Source organism: Filicampus tigris, chromosome 1 (assembly GCF_054856515.1).
Source record: "Filicampus tigris isolate MCC_2025a chromosome 1, RoL_Ftig_1.0, whole genome shotgun sequence".
Lineage (NCBI taxonomy): Eukaryota > Metazoa > Chordata > Actinopteri > Syngnathiformes > Syngnathidae > Filicampus > Filicampus tigris.
In genome coordinates this window covers 21662159-21687791 of record NC_141217.1, presented here as the reverse complement: position 1 = coordinate 21687791, position 25633 = coordinate 21662159, and the positions used below count along the sequence as shown (strand labels likewise).

The 25633-nt window shown below is 41.2% G+C and overlaps 1 protein-coding gene across 1 annotated transcript in view; it reads right to left on the bottom strand.

The window, feature by feature from the left end:
- The window catches only part of plxna2 (plexin A2), a 201097-nt gene that overhangs the window by 97789 nt on the left and 77675 nt on the right, over positions 1 to 25633 (bottom strand). The window contains exon 4 of the mRNA XM_086026386.1: positions 11310 to 11444. Coding sequence (XP_085882512.1) covers positions 11310 to 11444 — 135 coding nt within the window. The remainder of the gene's footprint in view (positions 1 to 11309; positions 11445 to 25633) is intronic.

The window sequence follows — 25633 nt, the reverse complement described above, 5'->3', positions numbered from 1 at the left end:
CATGTAAGTTGTAAATGTACTGTAGGTCAGTGCTTCAGCGGAGAAGGCCTGGTAAGGCCCTGACTGGACATCACTGCATAATGGGTTAAGTGGTCTTGTGTGGATCAAACTTCTTAACGTCGGTGTATTCGCATCATTATCACAGCATTCATTTATCAAAGTTCAGTTAACTTGTCACATGTTCAAGTGTTCAGTCTGTTACCTTAGCAACAAGTAATTATCGGGGTGAAAACTGATTCAACCTATAGTGGACCTTGAACATAGAAGCTTTCTGCTTCTGATCTATTCTCAAGTCCATACAGACTGCCGCCAACATAAATGCACACAAAAAGGCTTTTGGCTACCGGGGTTTGACCAGAAGAACGACTTAAAAAAAAAAGTGGCCTCATTCCAATGAAAAGGCAAATGGCATCATTAATAACAATGGATGAGCGTATCGACGGGGGAATTTGTCCTAATTTGTTCAGGTGTCAATAGCAAGTGAGCCTGTCAGCGAAATTGTGGAGAATCTCGCGGGCCACCCTCGATCTTAAAGCACCTGGACAAGGAAGCGACAGTGCGATTGATTTGCTGACCCTCGTCTATCACGGCCACCAAGCGGAGCGCATGCATGTTACAAGCTGATGGACTATCAATCAAACACAAGACCCGCTGTCCCGGTGATTGTTGTCTCTTCCGGACCGAAGTCGGAAACAGGCGCACACATTGTGCAAGATGGCTACGCAAATGGAACTCATAACACATGTGTGTATATAACATCACAGTGTTGCCTTGTCATTTAGTAAATTGCAAACAGGTGTACTTAAACAACTTTGGCACCAATAATGTTCATCTATGCTTTCACAGTCATCACTGCATGTTGTATGTTTCATGTTTGGCAAGGACTTTTTACATGTTGTTCATTTTGGTGTCACAAAGCACAGTTTCCTTTTTATACGTATAGATTATTTTTAACATAAGATTATTTTAAATATACAGTATTTTGCAACTGTTTCAGACCACCTGTCGTAAAGTGACCATGAAGCATTATGAATATTTGCTTGTGAGCTCAGGAGCGATGAAATTCAATTCGAGCAAGACTCTACGAGTTCGTCAACTAAGAAAAAATAAAAGATTACATTCAATCACAAAAAAACAATCCAAGTAAATAACTATAACTTTATATCTTATACAAGTAATCCATCCATTATCCAGTCCACTTATCCTCACAAGGGTCGCAGGAGTGCTGGAGCCTATCCCAGCTGTCTACGAACAATAGGCGGGGAAAACCCCAAATTGGTTGCCAGCCAATCACAGGGCACACAGAGACAAACAAACATCGGCACTCACAATCACACTTACGGGCAATTTAGAGTGTCCAATCTGCACTGTGAGGCGGACGTGCTAACCAGTCGACCACCGTGCTGCCCTTATACAAGTAATAATGCGCCTTATTATTTTTTTTTTTTTATAGATTTGAACATCTGAAACCCATACATAAACCTGTACATTTATATTAGCCATCATGTCAAAATTACATTTACCTCTATTGGCACCAGTTTAAAAAAAAAGAGGATTGTGGTTGTTGTAGCCATTCCAAAGTGAACAGGGTGGAGGCAGAAGTGCATGGTTTACCTTACAATTCTGTGAGCCAATATAGACAATTTTCAAATTAATATAATTTCATTCAAATTTTTCTGATTGTATGTAATGAGGATTTTCATATTAAAATGTCAACTACATCATCAGTCATACAGTGGCCAACTTTATATAAACAACATGGGAACTAGAAAGATAAACATGTACCAGAGTGACTTATGACCCCGGCTACAGCGGAATTCACATTCCACTGACCTCTTTCATCCCGAGTACTGCTTCCTTTTTTTGTGTGTGTCTTGGGACGTCACCTCACTGAAACTCTTGTCAGAACGTGACAGAGGCCAAAGATCAAAGCCACTGGGCTTGTTCACTCTCTGGCAGCTGAAAGCCAGCCACACTGGCCTGGGGCAAGCCGAAGAGGCCAGTCTGTCGTAGGACTACCAAGGACAGTCCAAAAACAAGTCGACTTTTACCCTTCTCTTGTGTCAAATCATTGACTAGCTCTTTTTTTCCTCGAAAGACAGCCAGTTCGAATCTTGAATCTGGTTTTAAAATTTGAAATAGGATTTGGCAGTCAGAAAAAATAAAATACTACACGACGTGGACCAAAGACAGTCCATACCACATTTTTTGACAGCTACGTGTATTTTAAAGTGACACATATCAGATACTAGTGCGTTTACGGTCACTGAACGTATGGAAAAAAAGCTACATGCGCATACCTACAAAATGTGGGGAACAAACTACACAACACCAGGAAGAAGCAACGCAGACAAACAGTAAAATGCAGTCATGAATATCTTAGATACCATTTATTTCACCTGGACTGAGTGCTGCCCCCATTATTTTAAATCAGGGTAACCTTGGCATTACTATTACTATTTTTATCATCCTCATTTAATGATCTATACACCTCTCGTGTACCATATTTAGACCATGTTTAATGGTGAATGCTGCTGCTTGAATGTTTGATTTACTGTGGCTGTTTCTGTTGTTTTGGGCAGGTGCTCGTGTGAATGTCAACAATTGATATATTCAAATTACGTCAGGCTCGCATTGACAAGGTATATGTGTGTTTGTTTACTCTGCAGCCACATTGGCAGATATCCAATATATATCTGCTTTTGATCCACAATTGGAGAGGCTTGATTCTGGGGGTATCAGATTTCATGATTTTTTTTTCCAGTTATACCGGCATGACAATTGGCACGAAAAACAACAGCTGAATTTTGTGTCACTTGAAAAATATAGTATCAATTCAGTATTGGCCAAGAAGATTAGAATTCGACCATCATCTCTCTTTGGTGAATGATCACTCAATTGGTGTTGAGCAGTTTGGTAAGCAACTGGCTCGCTGTTGGTCAGGTAATGAGAGAATAGACTTCAAACAAGCTGTGCTTGTGTCCAAGTCTCTTAATGGTGTAGCACCAAAGTACAGTATATATCTGACATGTTCTATTCATCTGAATCTTCTCAGGCTTTGAGAAGCTCAGGGAGTAGTCTCCTGTTGGTGCCCCTCAAACTTGATTCTCATTGATAATTATTCCACATCAGTGAAACGTCATTGTTGATTTTGAATTGTATCCCGGAACACAAGTGTGTTCGAGGCCATTAATACATACATGACAACCATGGCAACTATAATCCTGGATAATGTGTGAATAAAATCTATTTCCCCATGCCTTCGTAACCACTGAGCCAATTTCCTTCCATTCTACCTACACTGAACAAACAAAGCTCTTAAGGTGTGTGTGGGTGTGGGGGCGTGTGTGTGTGTGTGTGTGTGTGTGTGAAGAGTGGGGGGTTCAGAGGGGATGGACGGTCGATAAAGGGAACCTACAGTGAGAATGGCTTGAAAGGGGGAACAGGTTGACAAGAAGCCTCATACAAAATGGCTAAACCAAAAAAGAAAAAAAGAGAGAAACCATGCATGGATTTCAAATTTCACAGCTGAGCACCCGGGAGAAATTGCCATGGTTGGGGAAAAAAGGTCCTTTCTTTTCTGATAATCTTTGAGTGGGAATGTCGGTATTTCATGAAACCAGGTCAGGAAAGGAGGATGGAAACGGTGAGGCGGTTTAATGTGTGCTAAAGAGATTGACAGCAACACATGGATAAGCAAACCTATATTGTGGTAACTGTGTCTATATTACAAGCCTACTGTGTGTCTTCACTTTCACCATCATACACAGTAAAAAAAACTTTACCCACACCTATACACACCTGTGTCCTGATGATCTTAGGAGCTAAATTGTCTAGGGCTTTATGCCCATGGCAGTGTCACCCACAGCACACAGTTCTTAGGACAAAGCATGGCTCAAAAACCCCTTAGATGAATACAAACATTGAAATTGGTTTACCCTCGCCCGGCTGCAGGTCACTGGCAGAGCTAGGCATTTTACGAAATGTTTGTGGGCCGTTTACCGCCTTCTGCCTACAGCCGGGGTACCCTTCCACCGTCCGTTTATCTGCCATTTTGTCCGGCCGGACAAAATAGTAATCGTCTATAGGCTGGTCCGACTATCATTTTAAACGGGGTTCCGTGAGCGTTTCCGGTGGGGGGGGGGGGGGGGGGGGTTCGCAGTGTGAGCTGGGCGGCGACCAAAAGCCATGGCGGTCCGACCTCCGGCTACAGAAGCTGGCTCTCAGAATTTGGAATGTCACCTCTCAGGTAAGGAGTCTGACCTGATGTGTGAGGTTGAAAAGTTATGGCTAGATATAGTCGGGCTCGCCTCCAAACACACCTTGAGTTCAGTAAAACGTTTTATTTTGCCGAAAGTTTGACCCTAGAACCGATTATTTCTATTTACATTATCTCCTAGGGGGACAAAAAATTGTTTCATTTTCTCATCTAGTCCACACCCAAGACTTCAACTTTTGTTAAAGCATTGCAAAAATTAAAATATCACACCAATCACTAAGCTTTATTACAACTGTGCTTCAAAAACCTTGTGGTCCATCCTGCATGTATCACTTCACAGTCCTTTCAGATGTAAAATCTCCCCATGAATAATACATCAGAGCCTTGCTCGCCGCACTGGCCGCTGACCAAAGCAACCAGCACTTAACACACTCGCTGATTATTCTCCACCGTGCGCGATTTGCCAGAAGCCATAAAAGCACAGAACAGGCGCCACAAAAGGGAACGAAAAACATCATAGACATATTGAAACTCTAAAGTCCGATAGAAAGCAAGCAGGAGTAACTGGAGCTATTTATCCCACCAGGCCGTATTGTGTTGAACAACAAAAGAGCCGAATGGTTCTTGTGCTGTCCACAATGTAAAGTGATAAATAAAGCTACATTTAATATTGAGATGTGAATGCCAAGCCAGTAGTTGGCAGTGCAACTGTGTGATTAAACACCACACAACAGCAGACAAATTGTGAATAAACGCTGAATATGCAAAAATGATCATCATTTTCAGAGGCCATGGTTCTTGTTGGCTATTTGGCTGCAAACCAGCATAAAAATCACGATTTCCTGTCCCTCTTTTCAGTAGAGTGTTTTTGCCATTGTACTCTTTGGTTTGCTTGTGGAGGATGGAGTTGGACACTGCTTTCTGTTGAGTGACAGTCATGACTGTCCCTTCCATGTTACGACAGAATGCAATGGAAAGAAAAATTGAGACAATATGTCGATGTAATGGTATTGAACTCTGTTGTACCATTTAGTGGAAATGAGGATTAAGGAAATGTTACAAGAGTTCAGAAATTGCAGACAAATAATACCGGTCAACAATTATTGTAATCAGAGATGCAAGTAATCTTTTCTAGATGAACTTTTTGAGCTGAATCTGCCCTCGGTTTTCATAATAATAACAATCATATAGTAAGCAATATAATAATACATTTAGTCATATTCATGAAAAAAAAAGAAAATATCTAAAACACCTGATGTGGTAGGAAAAAAGTAAAGACGTTTTTTTTAAATAAACTTCAAAAATACATTTCAGTGTACATGTAATCAATAAACATTACTAAACAATGTAAATAGTCTCTGTCGTCAACAAAAGAATGATGGCTCAACTATTACTTTAACCCATCAATATTACTAAAACCCAATACATTGACGTGTGATGCATTGCCAGAAAGCAACATGAGGGGGATAAGAATTAAAAGTTGAAAAAATGTTTTTATTAATTTTAATCAATACTTTACTAAAATGAGTCATATAATACAAATCTGGGCATAAATCTGTTGGCCACAGGGAGGAACACATCTTATTTGTGAAACACTTTGGCAATAAATCACTGTTGTAACGTGAAGATGTGGATTATAACAAAGCATTTATCCAGAGCTGGAGTGGGCCGAGTATGCTGATCCTTCGCATACGTGTTTGTTTTGTTATTTCGAGCTGACTATTTGCAAATGTTAATGCTATACTTACACAACTGAGAATCTACAACAAAGTTTCCCTTGTAGACAACACTAATAATGTGCTACCACCATGTAGCAGAAGAATATAATGGATGTTTAAAATATGACTTAAAAGTGGTGTATTAAATATATGTTATTTGTTAAAATCATCAAGCATTAAATTACCAACCAGTTTATCATTCTTCATATGGGTCATCATGTTATTGTAAAAATCCTAAACAGAGAGTCAAATGTGCATGTACATGATGAATAAAAAGGAAAAAAAAAGGTCTTGGTCCTAATTTGAATAGTGAATGTGACAAAAGGCGGCATGTGTGCAAGCCAGTGCACTGTGTCGGTATCTATGCAAATGAAAACAGAGGGCCATGTGGTTTGTGGCTGGTGTGTGATGTTGAGACCCACACTAGCAGGTGTGAGAAGCAAGTGCAAATATATCTGTCTCTCTCTCTCTCTCTTTCTGTACCCAGTCCTTCCCACTGCGCTGGGCACAGAGACCCTCTTTGTTATTCCGAGTAGGAAATGCAACGGGAGCCAAAATCTGTCCTGCTTTGTGTTTGATATCATCCCTGCTTTGTTCTCGCCGCCTCCCCTCAGCAAGCACTTGGCCTGGCTCGCTCTGAGATGCACACGGAGCAGCTTGGAAAAATGATGGCGCTCATGATGTTTTCCTGGATGCCAGGCTTCTAGCTCTGCTGTCTGTCATTTGACATGACCGGTCCGAAATTTGAGCTCATGGAACTGACCGCGTACAGACTGTCACTAGTGTCATCCATCATGTTTTTAAGGGCAGACTAAACTTTGCAGAATCCATCCATTTTCAATATCACTTATGTGGTCATGAGTGAGCTGGATGCCTCTCCTTGCTGATTTATGCAGATGACCTTTCACCTTCACGACAACGACATGGAGAGGGAACTGAACCCAGGTTGCCTGCATGACTACAGTAACAAACAACCGCTGCCAGACTAAACTAGTTTGCTGCCTAAAAAGGCTAACATAAAAAATTGAGAATGTCAGGAATCAGAAACAAAACAAAAATTCAGTGTGGACAATTCTGAAAACTAAATTCCACAAAATTCTTTGTGAATACAGGAAGTCCTCGAATTACGACGTACGCGACCGACGACGTTTCAACCTTACGACGCCCGTGCCTCTTCCTCTTCTCTTTTGTCCCCAGCACCAAAGTGACTACGTTTACATGCAGTCAATGTTCGGGTTAAGGTCAAAATTCCGGTTTCTGAAACATTCGGAATACCCCGTTCACATGAACGAGCAGATAGAGTTGCCCCGGCATTTGAATCACCCACTGTGAACAGTGTCCTGACTGAAATGGACGTCATTTCTGTGTGTTACTTTCAACTGTAAATAAAACACTTGATATCCATGTCACTGACCACAGGAATGAAGCAGCAGGTTTCCTCCAGGGTCCAAAAGTATGCTTTTGTGCTGCGTCTTTGAGCTTATTTACCTCTGCTTGTGTATTTGCTGTGGTTGCGCGCCAAACACCGCACATCCACATACAAGCACTTCCTGTCCTGTGGACTTCCTGTGTTGAAGTTCTGTTTGTAGCCATATCACAGGCTGAATGAAGTGTGGTTCCCCTGCTGTTAAAGTTAGCATGTAAATAACTTTGGTACCTTTTTTGTCTCATTCTGATGGGACTGCTTTGACATGACACAGTATCAATTTGAATGTAAACAAATAGATGTAAATGTATACTACAAGTACACGTAAAAAAACATTAGTAGTTGACATTAGCAGTTTATAAGAATAGGACCACTGGCTGTCTCTGTCTGGTGCAAGGCTTGAGTGGTACCCTTGAACACAAGCCTGAACTATATGCGTGCGTTTGTCTGCTTCTGGAGAGTCTGGCAGAAGGAGTGTATGTGATGAATGCTAATGCCTCATCACTTCTCATTCACACCACTCACACTTAGCCACTCCACATCAAAAGCTTGTTTCATCTGCCGAATAAACTGGAATAAAGGATTTTGTAAAGAGGGAAAAAGACTTCAGAGTCAAACTTGTCTTTGTTTGAGGATCTGTGTGAACGTTATGCAGTTGTATACATGAACCGGAATGTCTGCACCTTTAATGACCTTTATAAACTTTAAATGCAGGGGAAATGCTTGGTGTAATAACTCGTCTTCTCCAAAGAAAATGTAGAAACTAAAATACAAAGAGAACAGCGATAGCTAGTCTGTAAAGACCCTGGGCTTTGGAACCATTAGGTTTGAGTCCAAGGGATGCTAGTGTGGCTACTTTTTAGGTGCCCTTGAGCAAAGCACCGGCGCCAAACCCCAGTTTGTTTGCCACTTATATGAATATTAAGTGTCAAAATTAACTTTCATACAATCTAACATTTGGGGTCTTGCGTGAGGACTTGCGGCTTCATCCGACCAGAAGTTTGCTTTTGTTCACATGAATGGCTGGATAGTTTTTATGCTGCTGCAACACTTCCTCATGGCTGAGCCTGCATTGCTATGCTCACAGTGTCGTCTTCAGGCTTTACCTTCGCTTGGCTTCGCCCTAATATAAAGCTGAATGCATGCATGCAATCGACCACAAGTTGAACACAGATATCATGCAAAGCATGATGTGCAAACAAACTTGTGTTGGATGATGCAGAACCTATCAAGCTGGATGTGGGGGTGGAAGGTGAAAGCCGATGGACATTGCTGATGGAAAACTGCTGTCTAGTTCTGATAAAATTGCTGGAATGTTAGCAACATCCATGATAGTCTCTTGACATACATACATCCTCTACCACTACACCACCAGTGACCGCCTCATGCTGGCCATCTTCGTTTAGTCGCTTGCTATTGCTGCCACATCTAATTTTTTTTTAAGTGCCTCTATCTACAATATGCTCAACTCGAAGACAGATATTTTCCTACCGCAATTTGAGCCCCATTACAAAAATACCAAAAAAAAGAAAAGTCCACACATGCACACAGTTAGACTGAACTTTGCTCTAGACTTGCACTGAACACAGAAACAGAGTCCAAGATCTTCACAGGTCAGTACTACATACAGTAGCTCTCAGTTTATGCACGTTTTCAACAAACATCTTCCAAAATGTATGATATTTTTAGAAACAAATCTATAATTTCACTTTGCAGGGATTCTAATTGTATTTCTAGAGCAGTTCCAATAAAACAGCTGCCGTTTGTCTGTTGTGGTAACAAGGTCGTGTCTTGCTTGCGCCACATTTGAACCACGCCCCATTGCTGCCAACTCTGTCTCCTTAAATAAATGAATTATTGAGATGGAATACCTGCATTGTCACTAATCCAGCTGCCTCATTACATTAGATGTCCTTAGCTGTCGTTGTGGAGAACACATGCTCTTTTTCATTCGATCCAACACCACATTCGAAGTGCTCCACCCATGCAGTGGCACACATGCACAAATTTGCAAAGACAATTGCTATATATCAGAGCTTCTGCAGTATGCGTGTATCAGAGAGATTTGAGGAGCAAAATTGTTTGTTCAAGTCAGCAGTGGCGCAGGTTGCGGCCGAGCTGCCGCAGATGAGATTCAATGTGACACTGTTATATTTTTACACTCCCAGCAGGCAAACACTGACTGAAACAAAGCTGTGTGTTTTTTACAGTGTGAAATCTTTTTTGTGCGAAATAAAACAAATCACACACCCCACAGCTATTTGTGTCAGTTGCTTATCTCCCGGGAGATGATGTGGAAGTGGAAGTGGAAACTGCCACTGCCATTTGCTAACCTGTTCGCTCTGGGCTCTTGGTTGCTACGTGAAGATGATCTCTCTGTCCATTATTGGAAAATCAGTCTGGCCAATCACACACACTCATAATGAAAACATCTAATGTTCTTTACCATGAGGGCTGCCAAGATTAGTCGATTAGCCGCGACGATGTTGACGATCAAAATCGTCGACAATTGATTTAGTAGTCAACGAGTCGTTTCTTTAGGCTATTAATTTTTTTATTGGGCTTCGTTTTTCCGTTGAAACTGCCGCATCTCACACTTCTCTCACTGGCATTATGCTTTGTCTGTGACGTACATACACAGTAGTGGTAATCTGGGTCATCCATGATGTAAACAGAAGCATTTTGGGTAATGCAATGTCATGGCTAACCCGCGTCAGCAACAAAGTCCCTAAGTTTGGGCGCATTTCACCAAAAATCCAAACCTCCCTTTCATGGTAGGACGGCGGTCAAAAATGAACATCCCAAAAAGGAGCACATTGTGTCTGATGCCCGATTTCATTTCTGACATAGGGACAGCCAAGTCTGGATGCTGCATTGCACGCACAGGTCACCGTGTGCGTTTGATCAAGGTTAAATTCAAAACTAATAAAAGTGTATCTATAATAATAATAAAAGTTTATTTTTCTTTTGTTCAGCACAGTGCATTTTTCTAATTTCACTGATGTGATTTCACTACTAGGTTAAAAAAAAAAAGTGTGGTGCCCAAGTATTTATCTTTTTATTTATATATAGTTTCATAGTATTCGTGCAACTCCGCATAGTGTATAGTTTTAAGTTCCATTTTAAAATGCGCCAAACATTTACAGCCAAAAATTTTAAGCTCACAGTATCGCCTTCAATTTAAGTTGCCCCGTCATTTATAGACAAACACACGCTGTAAAGTTTAATCAAAGTTGAATATACTATCATCTTATTTGTCTTTATAAATACGTTAAGAATTCAAGATGTAAGATTAGGATGGTTACATAAGAGCACCTGCTTGCTGGTATGATATTCCACGATTTACATTTGATTAGTTGACTAATCGCGACGACTATTGTTGATTAGTCGACTAGCAAAACAATCGTTTGTGGCAGCCCTACTGTATTTACTGTAGACCCAAAAGGTAATTTTGTTAACATTTGTATGTTCAATCAGCCTTGCATTTTCCCCTCCCACTCAAGTATGTCAGTGATGAGTTGCTCTTCACCTGATGCTGCTATGTCACTTGATAAGACGAGTACATGGACGACCTCTAGCTGTCCCTTTTACCTTCATCCCTCTTCCTCTCATCAGGCTCCGCCAAGCAGTTGCCCTTCACTTCAGCTTTGTCTTTCTCTCGCTCTCTCTCTCTCTCTCTTCCTCTCACTCTCTGGATCACTCGTTTCCTCATCTCTATTTCTTTCTTCCTGCCTGCCCTCATTGTTCGCCTTCATTATCAAATGCTGCCACAATGTCCCCTGCTGTGCCACCCTGATTATTTATAGCCGAGAAGAGGGTGTCGGTGGCACCCGTGTTGCGAGGGGACGCCAAGGCGGTTCCTTACACTGCTCGCGCTTTTTACTAAAATGCAAGCAAAGACACACAAAGCAAAGCTGCAAGACCGCGGCAAGTTTGCACCACTTACTTGTCTTTCAGACATGACGTAGAGGTGAGCGCGGTCAAGGGAAAATGCCATGTCCCGGAGAATGGGGCTGCCGTCCTTCATGATCGACACGGTCTCGTACTGGACACCGCCATGCGGAGGGCCGTCAATGCGAATCTGAGGAGAAAGAGAGGGCATTAAGGACAGGGACGGCCATTGTTGCTTAGCACTAACTTTGTTATTTGCTGCAACTAACGGAAGGAACTTTTACCGCGCCATTACGTGCTCCCCACCCCTCACCACATACAGAATGAATGGGGTTGACGGCGCCTTGCGGCGAGCTAAGCTAGTTTTTGAAAAGGGCTTCAGGAGCCGCATGAAACCAGCCAAAGAGCTCTATGCGGGTCGCGAGCCACAGTTTGGACGGGGCTGATACACAGAATTATACACCGACAAGAAACATCTACAAATTTTGTTTGCTAACATCGCCCACATTAACAAATAAGTAATTTGTCTTCTTCATTTTATTTCTACACAAGCCATGCTTATAAGAAACCAAAAACATATTTTTTTTCCATCTGATTGCACTGATTAGAAGACTTTTTGCAAGTGCCAAGATATGTTTAATCTACTTAATTAGTACTCCACATTGTCAAAATCCCAACAGGCATCATCACTAGCCAAGTAAAAGCTCCTGGATTGTGTTTTGCGTGTATGTGTGTGTGTGTGTGTGTGTGCTTTTAAAGTGTGCTCTCTTCCTCTGTTACAAAAGTAAAGATTGCAAATGGTGGGGGAACTGTCTCCATCTGCAGAGTCTGTCAACAGTCTTTAAATCTTGTCAAGAAAGAGCACTGGGGGGCGCAGTTTTATGCTTGGTGTGCATTCACTTTTTGTTTTACTGATTTACTCTCAGGGAGGAGGTGACTGGCTGACCCCCGCGATGCAGGATGGGGTTACCACTAAATTATTAGCTGATATTATTAGGCCTTTGAGAAACCGTAGCTCTGTTTATCTTCCATCAGCCTGATGGATGATGGACTCCCCCAATAAAATTTGGAACCAGAGGCTAAGTTACCACAAAAACAGTGGGAAAAGCCATGTCATATAAATCCACCTCACTAGGACCCACGTAACGGAATACTAGCACAGTTCCCAAACTAGTTGGACGAATGTAAATCTTAAAGGTCATCACGAGGTTTCCGATGCATAAGCGTTGCCTCGTCATGTGAAATATCACCATCCCTTCCCTCCCCCATGAAAGCTGATGGCTCTATCATTCGACGATGGCCGCCAGCATCCCTCCACCCGAACGTTCATCCATCTATTCAGACGCTGACAGCATCAGAAAGCAGGCCGACACTCAATAAAGCATCACAGAGGGGAAAGTCAAGGTTGTAAGTCAGTCAAGAGAATATGTAGCACGAGGGTGGGAGCGCTTTTCTGCTGTCGTGTTTGCAAAAGTGGCAGCCAATCGCTCGATGGCCCTTTCTAAAAGATGACGAGTGGCTCATATCATGAACAGTACCATCATGTTGAGAATAAAAATGACATGAAGTTAGCAAAACAACGCCCCCCACACACACACACACACACAAAGTAAAACTTTATGGGCCAAGGAAGAAGTCATTAAGTGGTGGTGCAAATCTGGATAAAGATCCATATTTTTCACCATTTAATGGCATCTCTGGAAGCATATACTAGAATCATAACGGCAGCCTCCGTCTGTTTCTAATGCGCCATCAACCAGGAAGTAATCTGTTTACTATCAAAAATCCCAACGCTATAAAAAAAAAAAAAAGGATGTGTGAAAACCATATGTGTGTGAACACTATGGCCGTGGGGCGGGGCAATGGGGGCAGGGTCTTAGGAGCTCCATCCTATCCATAAAGCATGTCCGACGTGGCTAAAGTGTGCCAACGTTGTAGGAGCAGTACGGGAAATGTGTGTCCTTGCAAGCAGCCACCAAGGATCACTGGTTACCTGACCTTCAACCTTTGTCATTTCTATTATCATTAAATCAAATGTTTTTTGTGGCTCTGATACCTCTTTTCTACAAAGAGCCTTTTTGATAATCGGACATGGTTCTATCCACTCACATCATTACATTTATTGGGGAATTGGGGAGGCTTTTATCGTATTCATAATGTTGTTTCTAGCCTTAAGTTTTTTCTTCGTGGAATCATGTGTATAAAACTGGAGAGAAGGAAGTCTTTCAGACACCTCTGGACTATTGTGGTATTTTGCCTGGCCTTGTCACATTCACACACCCACATCCAGTTGCTATTCATACTACCAAGCTGATCTATTATAGTTGCTGTACTTTATGGAAAGAATGTTTCATTCACACAGACACAAACACACACCAATGACCACGGAATCACACAGATGAGCCAGGCGTATTTGTAGCATGTGAAGCCGTTCCGCAGAATCACCTCTGGGTGGGCGACACAGGCATGCGAGGGGAAAATGGAAAGGGAGGAACCAATGTTTACCGGACCATTGGACCAAAAATAATTCAGTGCAAAACGCACTCTTAACCACAGCACCTTACTCCCATGCTCCCATCTTGTAGTACCTGTGTAAGTGAATCCGGTGCCAAAAAAAACTCCCTGAGCTCCACGTTGCGGCCACTTCAAACCATCTCCTGCCCGCCCCATTAGGCTTTATTTTACACGCCAGGTGTCAAAGTTGTTTTTTTCGTTGTTTGGTGCCGCCCCTCTGCTTTAGTTGAACACAACCCCAAAGAGCCACCCAATATGTTCTGTGTTCATCCCCCGTGATCCTCATAGACTACAGCCATTAGCCAGTCTTAAAGAGCACTAGAAAGTGTGGAAGACGTAAAATATCATGTTTCTCCTGAATTGACCACAGAGAAGGTGAGATTACTTTTGATTGGATTCCTCGCCTGCTGCATGATAAGAATTTCAATCAGGTGTTAGGTGAAGTGAGCTCACGCACAGCAACAACAGTAAGACTCCATTGCATATTAAGGTGAACATTCACTGTCGTTAACAGCGGTAAAGCTCTCGTTACACTTGCGTTTTCAACACATCTGTTGCCCATTCGACGTTTCTTTTAGCAATATCATGATAACGCTGATAACTGTGATGCATTCGGTTGTATGCAAGACAAGAAGTGGTTGGGGGCCAATGGGATGGGTAGCGGGAAAGCCATGGCAGCAGCATCACAGGCACCCTCCTTGTTGCTGCGGGCGCCAGAGCCAGAGGGGTGCTTTTGATCCGAGCATGTAAGCACCCTGCAAAACTGTTTGAAGGTTGACCAAACTCCAATTCAGATTGGCCTTCTCTCACTTTCCATTTCCGCTCCTTCTGCCCTTGCCCGTTTTGAACAGCGAGCCAGACTGTGAATCCCCCACCGTGTGAAGCAATTTGCTGAGTGGAAAGCGGTAAATAAAAGCAAGAGTAGTGGTGCCTCCAAATGCATGTCTGCATTTTGCATTGTGGAGGCCGCCACTCACAGATAAGAAGAAAATAACCTGCAGCAAGCAAATGTATTCCCCTTATTCAAATGTAAATCGCGGTGGAGAAGATGTGAGGCTCTGATTGAGCATTCTAAGAATTTTCTTATTACTTAAAGTGTTGATTAGTTTTCGGGATGATTGGCTGATGTTGCATCTTGACTAAGCAGACATTTGTTTGTAAAGAATATTTCTGCTATAACAACCGCAGCTGCTCACTATTACCTTAAGCGATGTTTTCTCTTCAGCTTTAGAAAAGTCTATTTTCTCACCTCGGCCTTGAGGGAGGTTAGCGTTTATGCAAGTGGATGCTGGTGGCTGCCAACACCAACAGAGCCATCTGATGGAGACAAGCACTCGGCCACCGGGTTTTAGCTACTCAAGCAGATTGGAACCCGCAAAGGGTTGACCATGACTTAACAACAATATACTGTAGATGATATTCAACACTAACACCTCACACCAGGAAGCTAAAGCAAAGATAAAATAAAAACAACCTACAATTTCCTAGAATAGTACAACTGGTATACAGAACACTGCGTACAGTGGAAAGTGTGTGATGTCACGCAGCGGTGATGATGCGTTCACACTGCTGCTATGTATGCCCATGAGCACTCTGTATATCTTGCCAGACTTCAGCTCAGTGAGCATCTAAAGCAGGGCTATTCAACTAAATTATTCAGGGGGCCACATTATCAAAAGCCTAAGGGGCCGGAGCCGGACGCATATTTGTCCGTCCACTCGGTATTAAACTGGCGATTTTCTAAATCAACCTTTCTTTTTTTCAGTTTCGATAGCGACATGTTTATAGACCGAGTGACGACATTGTTTGAATTTGGACGATTCCGGTTTCAATTCTGGTTCTTCGGTTCGATTCCGGTTCCTAAGTATTCTTGATTCTGATTCTTCACCAAAAAAAAGAGGAGGAGTTATTGGACAAATAGCATTAATTTCTCTGTCCTTTAATTTAATTAACTTTTTACTGGCTTTTTAAAAATAGACAGAACGTTTTACGGCAGAGATTGTCTAAGTGGTCTGAACGTCACTACCCTTTCATGTGTCCACTGCGTTGTAAGGATCATTGAGCAATTTACCCACCAGAGGAAATTGCTCTAAATTCTAAATTGTATCCAAATATGAAGAAGAGTAAAGTTTTTGACAACCAACATAGCAACCATGAAGGCGGTATTAAGAATGTTTTTACTCAGAGGGCTAAATCAACGGCTGCGCTGCTCTGTGAGACCATTGAACACCTCAAATATATTTTTTTATTATTATTTTATTCAATTAATAATTTCTGGCAGTACTCCTATGTTTGGTCCAAATTGTAATTCCAGGGTTTGGATAGTATTACAGACCCTGAACACAAAGTAAGGATGGAAGGCCCTGTAAGTATCCATATGGATATTCTAAAACATAAATAAGGCTTGAGTTGACAATAAGCACTCAATAATAATGACAAAAGAAAACAGACGAAAGAGAGTACACTGAATGGAGGTCAATTGTGGTTTGTGAAAAAAGTCGTATGTTTCAGTATGTTGGGATTTGGGTAAAAAAGATTCCCATTCGCACATCTGGCAGCAACCGTATCTCCCGCATCTACGCTAATACAGTTCAGCGATCTTGGGTGTCAAAGTGAGAGACATGTTCTATATTTTCCCAATCCCGCGCACTGGATTATACTCTGTAAGAGAACACTGCTTTTTTTGCTCTAAATGCACGGACACCTGACACTTACAGTATCCCACAGAGGCTTAGCTGAGGAAAATGTCTTGTTTTTAAAGTCGAGTGATGTCTTGAAACATGTGAAGGACATAGGTCAGGAGGATTTGAGGGCAATCACAATAACTGTGTCTTACCAAGCAATTCCAACCAATTTATCTGCAGACGTTGTGCCGAGCCTTCGTAAAAGAATGAATGTGATGGCTGGATTGACAATTTACAGGAGGTTGACAGGTGACAGCAAAGAGTGGTGGTAGCTTTTTAGAAGTCTGTATTTTCATTTAAATACAAATTTGTTATCTTGAACATAATGTCATTTAATATATAACGTAAAAAATTATTTCCAGTATTTATGGACTTGGCTCCAGATGGTTTAGCTCGAGTCTATGGAACCCCAACATAGACACTACTTAAAACATCAGACAGCAGAAAATGACTCAATTGATTTTATACTTCAGCAATGCATGAAGTGGACTTTTTCAACTGGAGGGTGGGTGGTTAAACTGCAGTGACTTTTGTGTGTGCGCTTGTGTGACAATGCCACTGACGGTTTGCGTCAAACTGTGAGGGGAGCTGGTACACAACTTGTCAGTTCACTCTGCTGGGAGCTACAAACAGTGACAGATGACAGCGTGTTGTATGGGTACTGATTTCACCTTTGACTTCAACTACCACAGCCACCTTGGGCTATATATTATTAAACATCTGTTATAGAGTTCAGAAACGGCCCCATGGTAAAATTCACTCAAACTAAATATTCGAGGAATTTTAAACTTTAATAATTGTGCGGTCCGGTACCAAGTGGCCCACTTAACAGTGTTTACATAAACAATAGTAAGTTATGTTACAAGTTAGAAGTTTTGATATTCTTTCGTGTGACATCACCGATTTCTGGCGGAAACAGAATCGATAAGTGGAATCATTAGGCAAGCAAACAAACGATTCCTCAGAATTAATTCTGGGAACTGGTTCTCAAAAACGAAATGGTTTTCAATTTCCATCCCTCGTTATATATGACCACAATGTACTCTGAAGAGATCGTCTGGTGTCAGTGTTATGGCTATGATTTATGTTCACAGTTTCATCAATCATTTGACAAAAACATTTGGGAAGCTTCAGTTTTTAGCCCATGTTGCAGTATCATTTATTGCTATAAATGCGTGTGTTTATGAACAAACAATAGATGAAACTGAACAACACAAAAGTTGTGTCACGAATGGAACTTTGAAGCCATTTGATTCAGAAAAAAAATTATACTTGCGAATGCAGAAGTGTGAAACGCTAACTCACGTATCGTCTAATCAGCTGGCAGTATCTAATAGTTGCATCGTGCCAAGCAAGCTCCCAATCTCGACAAACACTAACATGCCTTCAAATGTAGCTATTGTATATCTTGACTTCAGGTGGACTAAAGTACAGACTATGGCTGCTTCTTGTGTGTCTTTCTTTTTTTTCCTTCACAGTGAAGTCTCGCTCTGTCTCGATAACGCATCTAATCCATCACCGGTGTCAGGTTGAAGAATTTATGTGTCAGTGGGGAATGCTGTGTAGAATTGTTCTGTGTGCGTGTGTGTGATGCCTCGTACCAGCACAGCATTTCTGTAGTACAAGATACGACCCCATAAGTCATACTGCATGTTAGCTTGCTTCTCAATGAAGAGGCTTTTGCGTGGTGATACAAAGAAGAAACATGAGGGTGAGGAGAGAGCCCAGGCGGTAAAGGGGGGATTAAGAGTCCAACATTTATTTGACCTTTTCTTTGTGCGCCGCTATCTTCAACAATTTTTTCACTCCCTACAAAATATTTCATTTTCACAGAAGACAAAATTAGTAATAAATTGAAGCCAAAAAAGTAAATGCACACTATTGGAAAATTGCCGTATTTTTGTATGTTGTAAATGTTATCTCAGGTTGAGAATGTTTGATAAAGGAATAATCACAGAAAGTCAGAAGAAGAGCAATCAAAGATTAAGACTGTGAACACTTGTACCATCTACAATTTAAACCTTTGACCTCAGCTAGCTATCGTGACCATTTTGTGTTAAATGTGTATCAGAAACACTTTGATTCTAGCTTTGCCATACAACAACAGTCCTGTCCGATGTCAAAAGCGATCGGTGAATAATAGACCACAGAAGAGACACCTCCAAAAACACACCATCAGTGTCTATAAGAAAGTTCTAATAAACAAAATGAACCAAAAAAAAGGAAAGCTAAAATTAAAAAAACATCGTAAATAAAATACAATAAAAAAATAAGTGTTTAAAAGAAATAATTAACCGGAACAATATTTTGTGTTTACAAAACTAATACAAATGAACGATAACCACAGTGAAAATTAATTGATGAATCAATTAATCCAAAACATAAGATTTTAAGATTAATTTGTATTCATTGCAGCTCTGCAGGATTTGCGACACTCATGTATAATTGGTGTTGTGAATGGCAACTAAAATATATCACAATAGTTTCTCATCTAGTAAATTTATTTACAGGTCTGTCTGTCTGTCTGCCTGCCTGTCGCAAATAAAAACAAGTGCCTTGTAGTGGAGTAGAATACCCGAGCTACTTTTCGAGGAGAATTACACCCATTAATCTGAAAGCCTTCTTGAAACGTTTGCAACTTGCAGCAAGGAAAGGGAAGCATGCAATTAAGGAAGGAATTGATTTTGTTTTTGTTTACAATCATGGACAGAGGGCTATGTAAGTTAAACGTAAACAAAGCTATATATCACAAAAAGGTCCATACTACAGCATGTCTCCTAAATGGTTTGCTGTACATTCTGATTCATCTAGAAGCAGTAGTATGTACTGCACTTATTGTACTTCAAATTCTGTTGACTGTTATACATTACCTGTATTTGATTTGTGGATAATTGTTCATCTGTTAGTAAGTTAATATTTATTTTTAAAAATGTATAATTTGTTGAGTTTTTACTATGTAATTATTGAGACCTTTTGTTTTAATCTCACATTTGACAAATGCCCCATATAAAAAAAATAAAATAAAAAACTAAGCCTAAAACAAATACAGTGGATCCCCGCATACGGTACCTGCGGATTCGCATATTCACAGATTTATGTTCATTTTGTTTTTTTCTTTTTTTTTTTTTTAAGGGGGGACTTTTGGTTATCCACGGACGAGCCCAGTCCCTCCTACCTCCAGAAATAGCAGCTATCCACTGTAAAGCTAAACTAACATGGAGCATTTTTCAAAAAACAAAAAGTAAATTAAAATAACATATGTGCTCTAATATTAATTAAAACTAAATGAATTTGAAAAAAAGTCAAAAGTCAGAACAAAGTAACAACTATCTATATATCGCAAACTATTATAGCCGTGGTCTATTAAGGAGGGTTGCAATTTGTCTTGGTCTGAATCAACATTCGAGCATATTTCTCTTCATAACAACTTCCAATGCCACTACATCTACTGAAGTGACCTTTGGTCAATACCAAGTAATTACTCCATATTTTTGGCCCGGCACCATAAAGCTTATTGATTTGCCTCCGAGCATTACGCACAAGGTCTTTAACCTACTTTACATCTTTGCTCATGAATGCCAGATTGGAAGACAAGACTCTGTAGCCAAGTAATCACATGTGATGACCTTTCACTTTTTCTATTGATTTCCGTCAGTATCAGAACACATCAGCTTAAAAGGCTAAATGGGCTCTTTTAATATAGTACAGTATATTTCAACCTTTTAGGTACTGAAAGGGCTTTAACAGTGCCCTCCACTTTACAAATTAAAGCTGTTTATAGCTAGGGGTTGTGTGATTGTCATTTCTCGGGCAGCCGAAGGATAATCAGATGGTTGTCTAGCGAATCTTAAATTTCGTCAATGGTCACTGATCACAAACCATATAAATGGACCAGACTGCCTGTTGAAGGGTTGATGCACCATGAGTGCAGATCGTGTCACAAATGACAAGGAAAACACATTGTATTTGTGTTGCAATTAGAAGTAACATCCAGAATTCACAAACGACTAAAATGTTATTTTCATTGATTAGACTGACAATTGGCAACAGTATGAAATGTGCATTACCATGACCTGCGGGACTTAAATCGAATATTGTTGACTTTAAAGAGTATAAACAAGTGGAGTGTGTTGGAATTTCAAAACAACATTTTCTAACAGTATTTCCAGCTTTCTAAAATTAGGAAATAAAATATATCATATTGGCTGGTGAACAGTCCAGGATGGTTGCCCTTAACCCAGAACAGGATTTGGAAGCTTTAGAGACTAAAACAGTAAATGTAATTAAATGTAACTTTTGCCACAGTCAAGGTTCTGGTTTTGAACCTCAGCTTAGGCATTCCCGTGTGGAGTTTGCATATTCAGCCCACATTTTCTACAGCTAATGTGGTTTCCTCCCACATTCCAAAAATATGCATTGAGTCAAGACCTTACACTGCACAAAGGTGAGGATGTGAATGATAGTTTTCTGTCCCACTATTGACCGGCAACCAGCCTAGTTTGTATACCTCCGCTCCATCTTGGGTTGAAAACAAAGTCAGCATGATATAAATATCAAGATATTAAACTGACTTGAGGATTCTTCAACACGGGACTGCAGGAGAAGGGGGGATTAAAGCTGCAAGTTATGAGACAACCATTCAACCATGTTATCCAAGGCGCCTCTACAAACATCCTTTGGAACAAAGTCTCACCAAGGCTTGACAAGCAGCCATCTACATCATGTCCACAAGCCATTCAATTCCATTTGAGTGCTGTAATGTTGCCGTCGTTGGCCTAACTTACAACCTAAAACATGATTACATAAGCACTTTCTCTTCAGTAGCCTCCCCACTCCCCCCCCCCACCCGAACACCTCCTCAAGCCAAAAGCAGAGACCGCAGAGGCCATGTTTCGATGAGATCAGTCCTGAATACTAGTCAGTCCAAACACAGACATTACAGCACAGCAGCGGAAGAATGAGGCTACAGCGAGGTCTATATTTAGCTCCAAACACCTACCAGAGGGCCATGTGCTTGTGATGGGCGCGGGCCAAGGAGGTCCATGGGGAGGGAAAATGGATGCATGGATAGAGTTCCTCTTTAGTACTCAAAAGTATTCACATGGGAAAGCAACGCTATATATAGAATACTGTATGTAAACACATGACACCGCAATATGGTTGTAATATCCGATCGAGGAGAAGGGTTTTAGGAATACCTTTAAAATGAACTAATAGTATAACAAGTTTCGAGTTTTGCAGCCTCTGTGCATCGCGGGTTTTCAAAAAGTATTCATCAAGAAATAAAAAATGAAAAATACAGCCATGTCGGCAGCCATATTGCAGAAAGACGCGTTGTTTCAAAGAGATGAGTTGACTCTGAGGCTTTGTACATACCCGCGGGCACTCGTAAAAGGCGCGTGATTGGTTCCCGGCGCGAGATCGACCAATGAGAGCAGGGGTGGATTCATCCCGTGAGCTGATTGGCTACGCATCATCGCAGCCTCTCGCTAGTGTCGTCCACGCTAACAAACGTTCAGAAATTCATAACGTTATTCAAATGTGCCGTTCAGTTAGTCAGAGTCAAGCCGGATAAGTGGATAGTAAACAGCTGTGTTCAGAAGTTGTGAGCGGAGCACACTCAGCCTCCCGGCGAGCACAACGTGCTCAGCACGACAAGGACGATGAAACATCGGCAAATAAAATGTTAAAAAGTGTTTGTTAGTTTTGTTAGTTTTAGTTGGCCGCCGTGTGTTTTGTTGCATGAAGAAGCTTCTCCTGATAAATTCAGATGCTTTTTTCTGTAAAATGCAAGACAAAATAGCTTTGTAGACATCAAAATTCATTCCGCTGCTATCATCATGAGTTACATCAACATTCATCATCAGTTAATTTAATAATGTCTGTTCCAATTCTTTTGCTCACTTGAAAAATAGGTGGCTTCGAACAAATGCTGCTCTGTCCTGAGTTATAAACACATCTAGATGTAAATACCAAGAAATAAATGCTGGAATTCTGAACGTATGTAACATATTTATCTTTTGATCTGAAACCCACGATCTTCACTAGACAAATAAAAAAAAAAAGGAATTGACCTCGCAGTTCCAATGCTTTTGGAGGGGTTTGTATAACTTATATAAGCGGACAGTAAGAACGAATGGTTTACTGTTTGCTAGTAACCGTAATTATTTTAGACTGTGATATGAAAATTTCATTCTGTTTCATTGCTACCAGACAGCTACAAAAATCAGTAGTTGCATTCTGGGAAATATGCGGAACTTATACGAATAACCTCTTCAACAGAGTTGGACATCCTTTACATGTGTAGGAGTGATACAAGGTCAAAATCAGCCGACCTGCACAGCGAAAAGCAATGCAACCATATTGTAGTCACACCTGTATGATCTTGAATAATTTCACTGTGTGTTTCAAGTAGTGGTTGACATCACTATTAAGAAACAATTCCCATGGATGAGGAGTGAGCGGTTGATTAACGTTAAATCGCTCGAAGGCTTCGACAGCCGATGATGTCTTCATCAAGGCTACATTAATGTAGGTCATCTTTTAAATAAAGGCAACTCCTGGAAGCATGTATGCCCTCTATATTCCTCCTTAGAAAGATCAAAGCACGTGGAGGGGAAAAGCATTGCTGCGGAAAATATGGATAGCCAAGGAGAAACAATACATCTCTTAACTGGGTGGTACTGAAGAACGTAAAACAAAATCAATATATTTTATGTATGTCCGGTGCCATTCTCGCACTGTTACATTATCGATGACATCTTTTGGTACTAGGCCTTTGTGCGGACAATTTATTGTCTTCTGAGTCCTGAATGTCCATCCATCCATCATCTATACCGTAAAAAAACAAAATATCACAGGGATGCATAGTAGCACGTTATCAACTCATCAATCAATTCGGGATTTTACAAGACCTTTTAATTTCGCTTGATTTTTTCATACTTCTGACATTTCAGATTTTGGAAATGTATGCATTTTGCCGGTAACTTTGTGGGAACAGTCTGAGGAAGGTCCCTTTCTGTTCCCCCGTGGATTTAAAACGTGAAACCCCTTATAGATTAACTAGAAGGGAGAGGACGAGCTAGCCCTACCTGAATGCCCCTACTGTTACTCAGATTGACATCACCTTAAAGATATAAAACACGTGAAACACAAATGACGCCTGCACTATCTTTAGCCTAACGCATACCACAACAGAGCTCCACAGACGGTGATGACACAACCTTTTGCCTCCCGCCCGACGAAATCGACCACTCTTTGGTAATCCCAATGAGAGTGGGATAAGAAAAGCGGCACTGTGAACCTCTCACCTTGTTAACCAGCAAAAGCACAGTTAAAGGGGACAAGAAAGTGGGATGCACTGCGGGGGACCCAGGGTTATCCAATCAGACCTTCGCAAGGCCACGATTGGGGGGAGGTTGTATTGTCTGACTCCATTCAACATGCTTTCAGAAAAGCAGACCAACCCCTCCGGAGGTTGTCATGGTAACCTGTGGTAATATGATCAGTGGGGAACCAACTGAAAACGGGTATCACTAGAGTGACTGTCCTGGCTTTTGATAGACAGACTGACTGACAGATGTCTTGAAACAAATAAAAGTGGGATATTTTGATGATGAACACCTTTGCCGTAGAGGTCATGAGGAATGTGTGATTCACTGGAAAATGTCACAACTGAATAGAATTACTACAAACACAGCAATGTAAAATTGCTCGTTCTTTGAGTGAAAGAAAGGTAAGGAGAAGTTGGAATTTATGATAAAACATTTATAAATGTATCTCAATATTATAAGTATAACAAAATATGATGTATTTAATATATTTGAAAGTCAAGTCTCCTCTCCTAAAATAGTCCAACTTTTCAAAAGGGTTATAAGCATTATTTCACAATTATATGGACACACGACTAGCCCAAAAAATTGTCAACAATTAGGGATGTTGGAGGCGACTTTTTTCAGATACCAGTACGAGTATCACTCTTTGTGTACTCACCGATACCGAGTACCGATTACGCTAGTTCTTTACATATGTAAAATTTCATTTAACATAATGACAAAAAATGTGAGCAAAGACCTTTCTTTCTGACGCAGATGACGATTCACCATGTCAAACTGCCACAGTATAGCGCCAACTACTGCAGAGGAGGACTCATTCAATGTCAGATTTGTTTTTGCCTTAAGTATTGAAGGCTGGTATCGGCAGCCTCCGCCAGAACCCGACGCCGTCAAATCGGCCCGATACCATCCATCCATCCATCCATTATCTGTACCGCTTCTCCTCACAAGGGTCGCGGGGCGTGCTGGAGCCTATCCCAGCTGTCTTTGGGCAGTAGGCGGGGGACACCCTGAACTGGTTGCCAGCCAATCGCAGGGCAGGCCCGATACCAATACTCGCCTATTCCTATTAATAACAATAACAACCCCCACCAAAAATAGGCCTGAACATCTTCCTATAAAGCATCCCAAATATTCAAATGTGTCATATATTTTCTTAATGATCTCAGAATCGACTCAGTGTAGGAATACGCTGTGGACAGATGATGAGCATATAAAGAGTGTGATTGAGCTGAATAAGGAGCGTGCACGTTAGTGTGCGAGTTGGCTACTCTATGAATCTCCTCTAAAGCTTTTTAAAATTGCTCAACAATCTTGTGCCAGAATTTAATGCCAGCCTTTCTCTGGCAGGAATAGAGCAAACCAGTTAAAAGTATGCTAATTTTGTGGCACTAAATACACTGCATGTCAAAACCACACAGACACGCACGCACGCACGCACACACAGTCTGCCTGGGGGCAAGGAATCACAAACGTACACGTACAGACTCACAAAAACAGGTGGTGCACATGTGCAATGCACAAACCTGCCATTTGTGCAAGGATGACAGGAAGAAAATAGACAAATGGATCACAGCCACTTTATAAATCAATAAGTGACTGAACAAATGGCATTCGCGACAAAGCGCCGTTATCAAAGCGGATCCCGCCAGTTTAAAAGAGACGAGCAGTAGGACACAGCTCAACGTGAATATATGCAGAATGTAAAGGTAACAATAACAGTTAATAATACAAAGAAAACATCAGCCAGGAAGGAGCTCAAAGCTCCACCCACCAAGCAAGGGCAACAGCCACATTAATTCCATTAAGTCTATTAGTATTCCATCCTCATCGCCTCACTGGGTCAG